This window comes from Typopeltis vanoorti, chromosome 1 (genome assembly GCF_054136105.1).
Source record: "Typopeltis vanoorti isolate ZY-2024b chromosome 1, IOZ_Tvanoo_1.0, whole genome shotgun sequence".
NCBI classification, from domain to species: Eukaryota; Metazoa; Arthropoda; class Arachnida; order Uropygi; family Thelyphonidae; genus Typopeltis; species Typopeltis vanoorti.
Window position 1 is genome coordinate 76572833 of NC_143549.1, and position 9458 is coordinate 76582290.

Here is a 9458-nt window from a genome sequence, read left to right on the forward strand (position 1 = left end):
ATCTGGGCACAATAGTCCATGTGTGGCCTAATCAAAGCCTTATACAACGGAACAAGAATCTCCCTACTTCTACACGTCAGTGTCCTCTGCATCATTCAAAGAAGCCTTTGTGTTGTCTTCACAATTTTGGTGATGTGTCCCCTAAATTTTAGATCCTTATCCACTATCACCCCCAGATCTCTTACTTTCTCTACCTCCAACAATATATTCTTACCAAGCATAAATTCTGCATCCCATCTTTGTTTTCCAAATTTTAAAACCTTACATTTTGCAACATTGAACTCACATCCCCATTTCCATGCCCAATCACCCAATTTATTCCTGTCTTCTTGCAAGGCCACAACATCTTCACTACTCTTTATGCTTCATCCCAACTTTGCATCATCTGCAAACAACTGAATATCTCCATCCAAATCTTTGTCAATATCATTAATATACAAATTAAACAGTAATGGCCCTAAAACAGACCCGTAAGGCACTCCACTAGTGACTTTCCTTTTCCTGGATATCGCACCCCCATACACAACTTGTTGATACCTATCAGATAGCCAGTCTCTAATCCAATGCACTAATATAATATCCAACCCCATCTGCTCTAGTTTGACTGTCAACTTATCATGAGGTACTCTATCAAAAGCCTTTGTGAAATCCAAGTATATTACTGTGTATCCTTCTCCTCTGTCCAAGGAAGCAGTCACTTTATTGCATTAAGTAAGTAGATTACTAAAACATTACCTCCCTTTAGCAAATCCATGCTGTCCATCAAAGATAATACCATTGTTATCAACCCAACTCTGGATCCTTGTTCTCACAATCTTCTCCAACAACTTAACCACAACACCTGACACAAGAGATAGGCCTGTAGTTTGATGCTTGAGTTCAATCACCTCCTTTATGAAGTGGCACAATCTTGCCCTCCTTCCACTCCTTAGGAACTTGACCATGTGCAAGACTCGTATTAAAAAAATATGTCAAGGCAGGTGTCAACTCTCTGGCACATTCCTTAAGAATACGTGGTGATATATTATCAAGTCCCACAGCCTTATTTACATCTAGTTTATTCAACTCCCCAAACACCACTTGCTCACTTACAGTCAGTCTCTTCTCCCCCATCATCAACTGCTCTCAATCTCTCCATGAAGTCATATTTTCAAGATTATTATTATTATTTGACACCTTCAGGGAGTCCAAAGACTCATCGAGGGAGAGTGTGCCAACAGCATCGAACGATTCCAACTACTAACCATGCTCAAACTTACTTAACTGAGCCATTAGTAGCAGAGGCTCTACCAATCGACCAACCTTATGAACTGCTCATTAAGTATTTCCACCACACATTCTGCAACAACTGTCTTTATACCATTTTCTGAAATCAGTGTCATCCTTCCATAATCATTATTTCTTTTGCTGGCTACATATCGAAAGAACTCCCTAGGATTCTCTTTGGCTTCATTAGCTAACTGCTGTTCATACCTCTCTTTATCTACTCTCACCAACCAAGTCGCCCTCCTTGCCTGGTCTTTGTAGACCTCATGAAATTGGTTATTTCCACTTCTCTTAGGCTGCCTCCACAATGCCCTTTTTCTCTGTATCGCATGCTTAATCTCTTTATTCATCCATCTCACACCTACCTTATTTAACCTTCTCATCCTTGGAATACAATCAAGGGATAAGAAATATGACTTCAATGGACTATATAATTTCAGAATCCTCTGAATCACAGGCATTAAAGCTAGCCATCTAGTTTTACTGTAGCCCAGTATTTTGTGATATTCAACTTCTGCTTCTTCACAAAGTTCTTTTAAAGATTCTACCCTGACAGTGTAAATGTAAAAATGGGTATAAATTTTTGTTACAATAGACTCTGTCTAGTAGTAAAAGATCAGCAGCAGTTTGAATGGCATTGTGAACTATGTGAGCTGCACAACCATACACTATGTAAATTATAGTAGAAATAAAAACAAAACATAAAACATTGGTATTACATAAATTTAGATTATATTGATTGACGATGATAATTTTGTTGAACTTAAAAAAGTTTGGCATATAATCAAAAAAAATAATTTTACATGAAAAGGTTCCTCAGAATAAACAACTAATGTATGTGTTCATAGTTTACTCTTTCTGTTAATGTGAATAAAATATTTCAAATGCTGTACACATACTAATGCTGTACAGGACCGGTAAATGTACATCTGGTCACATAAATGTAAACACAAGCTAAATATCAAATACAGTAATACCCCGCCTTACGTGAATCCGGAGTTATACGGTTTCTTATATGTCCGTATTCCTGTCCCCCGTTCACACCTCACCACTAGTTATATCTTTCCGATGCGGTCGCATTCGCCAGTGTCGCACATGCTGTGAACAAGCACTGACGTGTTTCGCGTGATCTCCATTCATACACGATTTTGATAGTCTACAAACCTTGTGATTGTTTAATGTTATGTTCTTGATAAAAATTTTATCACATAAAAAATAATAATGTCACCCAAAAGAAGTAAGTCTGATTCTTCTACAGCTAGCAAGAAAAGAAAAGCATTGACTTTGGAAACAAAACTTAACATTATTAAGGATTTTGAAGGCAGAATGAAAATTTGTGAACTAGCAAAGAAGTTCGATATATAGGAATCCACAGTAAGAACAATCATAAAAGATAAAGAAAGAATTCTTGCTGCTGTGAAAAATGCCCAATCAATGAATTCAAGCATAATTCGTAAACGTCGTGGGATTATTGGTGAGATGGAAACGATGCTTAAATTATGGTATGATAATCAAGTGAGAGTAAAAAATTGTCCAGTTGATCAAACGACAATATGTAGCCAAGCCAAGCTGATTTTTGAGAGGCTAAAATTAGAAGCTGGAGAAGCGGCCAAAGAAGAAAATTTCGTGGCCAGTAATGGTTGGTTCAACCGATTCAAAAATCGCTGTAACTGGCACAGCATCGCGAAGCGTGGAGAGACAGCAAGCGCTAATAAAGAGGCTATGTCTTCTTTTCCTGAGACACTTAAGGCTATCATCGAGGAAGGTAGCTATAGCAGTCAAACCATATTTAATGTAGACGAGACTGGCTTGTTCTGAAAAAAGATGCCTGAGAGAACTTTCATCACATGTGAAGAAAAATGTTTCCTGGCTTTAAGGCTTCCAAAGACCGGTTGACAGTAATGCTTGGTGGAAATCAGCTGGTGATTGCAAGTTAAAACCTCTCTTAATTTATCGCTCTGAAAATTCAAGAGCTCTAAAAAAAAATCTACAGCTGGCTTGCCAGTGATTTGGAAGTCAAATTCTAAAGTTGGGTGACAGCTTCTATTTTTGATGACTGGTTTGGTCACCACTTCATACCTGAAGTTGAACTTATTACCAGTTTAAAAAAATTCAGTTTAAAGTTATGCTCATTATCAGTGGCGGCCGGTGAAAATTTTAATTGGGGGTGCTGCATATACAAAAAAAAAAAAAAAAAAAAAAAAAACCTTTCTTTCCCCCAATCAGTAACGAATTTTACATATTAAAAATTGCTTTATTAAAAATATTTCATCCTCACCACGAACAAACACCAATGATAAAAGTTTCGTATCAATAGCAAAATAGTAATGACAAGCGCAAACGAATATCGGCATTAGATCACAGTGTATTTGTTTCGTGTAACGATAATTGAAAAAATATAATGCTTTTCATATTTTCAACAGTGACACTCATCATAATTCAGCCTTGTATCTATAATAAATAATTATATGTTATTTTAGCAAAATAAAATAAGATTGACAAAAAATAGTTCACCACAAAAACTCACCAATAATAAACGTTTCATATCTCACAGAAACGTGCGTAAGGATACTAAATATACGCTGCCGTTTGGGCACTATGGGAATGACGTAACATGCAATGACAAGCGCAAACGAATACCGGCGTTAGATCGCAGTGCATCTATTTCCTAATCTAAAGTGTTAATTGAACAATTCCAATTATTTACTATTCAATCAATGTCAAAACATAAGCTGTAACGTTGAACATGTTGTATTGCATTTATATAATGTTGTAAGCATTGTTATTATTTATAAACACAAACAAAATTTAAATTTGTAATTTTTTCCTTGGGGTGCTGCAGTGCTTATGTATGGGCCGCCACTGCTCATTATTGATAATGCATCTGGTCACCCTCTTGCAACTTTAATTGATTTTGATCCACGTGTAAAAGTTGTTTTCTTGCCTCCAAATACAACCAGCTTACTTCAACCGATGGACCAAGGAGTTATCAAAACATTCAAAGCGTACTACACATGGCGTTCGTTTGCAAGTATGAAGCTATGAGGCAAAATGAGCAACTGTCTGTTAAAGAGTTTTTGAAACAGTTTAATGTTTTAGATGCTGTTAGGATTATTAGAGATTGTAGGGGTGAAATTTCCTAAAAAACCTTAAATGGTGTCTGGAAAAAACTTTGTCCATCCTTTTTTTAATGCAAAACGGAAATGTTGCCAGAAACTGATAAAGTTGCTGAGGTAACAATAGAAGAAGTTGTCAACCTTGCCAGGCAATTAGATTTCGAAGTTGACAGTGAAGATGTCAGCGAATTGTTAGACTCACAGAACAAGGAGCTTACAACCGACAAGCTCATAGAGATGCGTGAGCAAAGCGCTACTGAAGAGACCGAAACCTCAGATCCAGTTCTACTAGAAAAGCACAAATTAACAGGTCTCAGCTTAATTAAGAAAGGTTTACAGATTTTGGAGGACATTGATTCTAATGAGGAACGAATTGTGACCACAACGCAAGGAATAAAAAAAATCATTGGCTTGCTATGAAGAAATTTTGTGTGAAAAGAAAAAGACATTATGCCGTCAGACGAATCTATTAGATTTTATGAAACCATCGAAATCGAAATAACTTTCCTTTTTTTATGTACAAGAAAACTACAATTATGATTATATTTCTTAAAAAACATACGTGTTTTTGTGAACCTTTGGTTCCAAAGGTTTACAAAAACCTTTGTTAATTGGAACCAAAGGTTCTAATTAACCTTTGGTTCCAATTTATATATACAAACATACAAATATTTTGTATGTTTGTATATATTTTGTTTGCGAAATTATACCCAGAGTTACGCGAATTCGACTTGCGCGCTTTTTGTTGGTCCCACCTACTGCTTAACTTCGAGGTTTTACTGTACCCATTAAATTATGATAGACAAAAATTATAAAAACATTGCACACAAGCTTTGTTTGCTTATACTTGGATAAAGGATTAAACTAAGAATATAATTTCTTGGCAGCTTTAATTTATAATATAACCAAGTGGAAAAACTTTCGACATCTATCTCTAATCCAGAGTATTTTAGTAATAAGGTGTAACACTTTTTGGTTACTTGCACATGGAAATATATCTTTTACATTACTTCAACCTTGGTATCATAGAACTCATATTTCTGAGTCTGGCTCTGACTGATGTGCTTTAGCGCAGAAGTGGTCCATTTCCTTGAGGTATGAGAGGCTCGACTTGCAGTAGGTTTTTGTCTGTCTCTGAGTGGGGCCACTGCTGAGATTATGGCTCTGTCGGGTGGTGGGGTGAGCCTGCCACTGGGTAGAGCCAGTGCTGAGAAGTTCTCAGCCTGTCACTGAGTGGAACAATGCTGAGTTGGACGGTCACTCATACGGAGTAGTCTGGGGACTGCCTAACTTTTAGACAGGTCTTTATTTAAACAGCATCTCAAAGGTCAAAACTGATCTAGATAGTGATCCTTTCCATAATGCATAGCAATATACATGTCCATAAGGAGATGTGCTTTGCATTATGGGATACAATACTTGCACTAAGGCAAGTGATGTGAAGTCATTACTTTATGAGTTTTTGCAGTCCTGAAAATAGTACAGGTGCAAACTTGTTTGCTTACACTTGGATAAAGGATTAAACCAAATCTATAATTTCTTGGCATCGTTAATTTATAGTATAACCAAGCAATAAAACTTTCTACATCTATCTCTAATCCAGAGTACTTTAGTAATAAGGTGTGGCACCTTTTGGTTACTTGTATATGGAAATATGACTTTTACATTACTTCAATCTTGGTATCACTTCTGGATCTGTCTCTCACTGATGTGCTTTCTTGCAGAAGTAGTTGCTACACTTAGATATGAGTGGCTCTGCTTGAAGTAGGTTTTTGCCTGTCTCTGAGTGAGGCCACTGCCGAGTTCATGGCTCTGCTCGGTGGTGGGGTGAGCCTGCCATTGGGCGGAGCCAATGTTGAGGGTTCCTCTATATGGCAGGGTAGGCCTGTCACCGAGTGGAACCACTAGTGAGTAAAATGATCTTTTGGGTTGCTCTCACTTACTGAGTTTAGAGTGATCTGGGGAAATCAACTGAGTTTTTGGAGACTTCCCTTCCGTTATATAGTGAAACCAGTCTGAGTAGTGATCTGTCCAATAATGCAGAGCATTATACATGTCCATAAGGATATGTGCTTTGCATTATGGGGTATTAAGACAAGTGATGTGAAGTCATTGGCCTCTATATATGAGTTACCCACTTGTGAAGTTATTTCACCTGCAAACTTTATTTGTTTACACGTGGATAAAGGATGGACCAAGAATATAATTTCTTGGCATTTTTAATTTAAAATAGAAACATGGTGGATAACCATATTATTATAATACTCTGAATTAGAGATAGGTGTAGAAAGTTTGTTGCTTGGTACAAATTAATTTATAATAGACAAATGATATTCTTGCTATTGAACCACCAAATCGACCCAACGAGATAACCATCGTTAGAGAGTCAGACAAGAAGGTTAATGACAATTGCTGTTCTAGGGCAGGGTGTTAGAGTTGATTGGAGTACACCACCTCCTGGAAAATCAAACGATGGTCGCTAGATAGCCAATTTCCCTACAATAGCTTGGTGCATAGGTGCACGGGTGGGATAAAAGTTCCCACATTTTTAAGAGTAGCACTGAGCATTCTCTCTCTCTCTCTCTCTATGAGATACTCAAAGAGGCGTGCCAGACCTGGTCTTCTGCTTAGGATTTTCTTAGATGCAATTTAATACACCTTATTTATCAGATGGATAAATTATTCTCGGTGAGAGTCATGTTTGCTCCCACCATATACTCCCAACTTTGACTGATATTCTTTCACTGAAGCATTCAAAATACTATCCAGGAAGCATATTGGTGGCAACACCTCTCAACATAACATCAAATTGTTTTAATTTTTAATTAGAGTCAGATTCCCCTGGTCTCTGCTAGTTCTGAGTTGGCTGTTAGTCACCGGACAAAATAGTCGCATCAGACGGGACATCCAGCATGCCGCATAGCTGAGGCATTACATGAGAAGGCCCCAAAGCTGGGGCCTTAATCTTAATCTTAATCAACTGTTCCATCACCGGAGAGTTTTGCCCAGTGAGGTGTCCATACCCACTTCAGACCCCAGCCCGACTGGCCCAGTCCTCAGACCTTACCTATATTACTCTATTGACTAGAGGCTGTTCACCTTGGAGACCTGCTGCAGATATGGGCATAGTCTGATATGAAAATCAGACTCTCTCTCCCTCAGATTTTCAAGGTCCAACAGGACCAATCCAGACACTGCAAGAGGCATGGTGCTTTATGGGGATAGCATCTCTATCTCCAGACAAACCAATTCCAGGGAGCTAAACCCTTACAAAGAAAAGCAGCCCCCAGAGGGACCAATCTCTGCATCCAGGTTTGAGAATGTTAACCTGATTCACTTTTGTTCTACTGGCAAGACCAACTTTTTTTTTTTTTTTTTTTTTGCACTGTCCCTCTTTGGAATGGATTTCTCTATTGGACCAACTAACCCATGTTCAACTGCTTTTCACAAGGAAACGTTCTCCACCTGAAGGTTCTCACTTGAGAATTTGCTGCTACCACCAAGATCTGCACCAATGGTGGCTCCAGGTGGGCTTACCCCTGGCACCTTCCATGCATGGTGCTGTGTGATCCTGCTACTCACTTCCACATGAGTCAAGCTTATCTGTGGCAGTGGCCGAGTACGGCTCAACACTGGGGTGCCATCCATTTTCAGGGCTAATTGTTTTGGCAGGTGACTGTTACACACTCCTCAGCAGATTCAGTTTAAAGCATGGTTGGATGAGTACTGTGTGCAATAGTGTGTGCTTCCCACAATGAGTCTCTGACTCCATGGAAGTCAGATGTTAATAATAATAATAATTTAATTTCTTGTCTATTATAATATACTTAGTAACCAAGCAAAATAGCTTTCTCTATCAAATACTTATGTTTTGTAATTGAAAGGAATATTGAATAAATGTAAAATTATGTAATTTAAAATTTTTACCATTATATTTGAAAATTTTACATTAACCATTCTACTGGCCTGGATGTGTCCATAATTGCATGGATGTGAAGTATCCATTGAAGTTAATATAACCATTGGATATTATAGAATAAATCATATGGATACGAAGCATATATTTTTGATATATTTGATCCATGTGGCTGGTTGGGTGGTTAATGAATATAACAAGAAAAATATAGTGATACAACTTCTGTTCTTTTAAAGCTTCAAAAGTTCCGAAAACTGAAGTATACAAATGGTGAGCGGATGGTAGACAACTATCGCCCAGTTCAACCTATTAACAGCAGAACATTGCTGAAATCAAAGTGTAAATAATTACAGCTTCATGTATGATGAATTATATGAATGTATATGAAAAATATAGTTCGTTTCAAATAAATTTGTTGTTATTAAAAAAAAAGAAAAAATTGATTTTTATAGATATACACTAACATTAACAGAAATTCATCACAAATGAAAAGAAGAAAGGAATGAATTTTGGTATTTTTCTTTTTATTTTAAAAAATAAGAAATAGAAGCACTTAATTTCTTTATTCCATCTACTTTATTAAGTCAAAAATCTCATCTCCTTAACATATGAAGTTGATGACAGAAAGTGCTAGTACCGATTGTGTCGCGAGTGCACGTTTGAAAGAGAAGGATGGTGAGAAGACAGGCGAAAAAATGTTAAAAAAATCAGGAAAAAAGAAAAAGAGCGATTTGACAACCGTAATGGATGTTAAAAGGGACGAAAGTGAGGCGGAAAGAAACGAAATTGAGAGAACGAATGAAAGTAGAAATGGCGTGATGCAGAAATTGCAAGTAAAAAAAATCGAAAGAATGAATGATAGCGAAAAAAGAATGACTGATGGCGAAAGTTGGGCACATGTTGGAACGAAAGTACTGAACCAAAGAAAGATGAATGACAGTAAAAGTGAGAAGAATGATAGCGAAAGTTGGACGCATGTTAGTCCGAAAGTACGGAAACAAAGAAAGATATGTGAGAGTGAAAGTGAGAAAAATGATAGTGAAAGTTGGACGTATGTTGGACCGAAAATACGGAAACAAAGAAGGATGAATGAGAGGGAAAGTGAGAAGATGGGGTCGAGAGTTAGAAAGTTAGAAAGATTTAATGATAGAGAGAATGTG

At 37.3% G+C, this 9458-nt stretch overlaps 1 protein-coding gene across 1 annotated transcript in view; it reads left to right on the plus strand.

Annotated features, from left to right (window-relative positions):
• The window catches only part of LOC150110106 (carbonic anhydrase 7-like), an 81358-nt gene extending 72634 nt beyond the window's left edge, over window positions 1-8724 (plus strand). The window contains exon 7 of the mRNA XM_090391444.1: window positions 8535-8724. Within this exon, the coding sequence (XP_090247570.1) occupies window positions 8535-8645 (111 nt within the window). The 3' untranslated portion in view covers window positions 8646-8724. The remainder of the gene's footprint in view (window positions 1-8534) is intronic.
• Window positions 8725-9458: the final 734 nt, after the last annotated feature.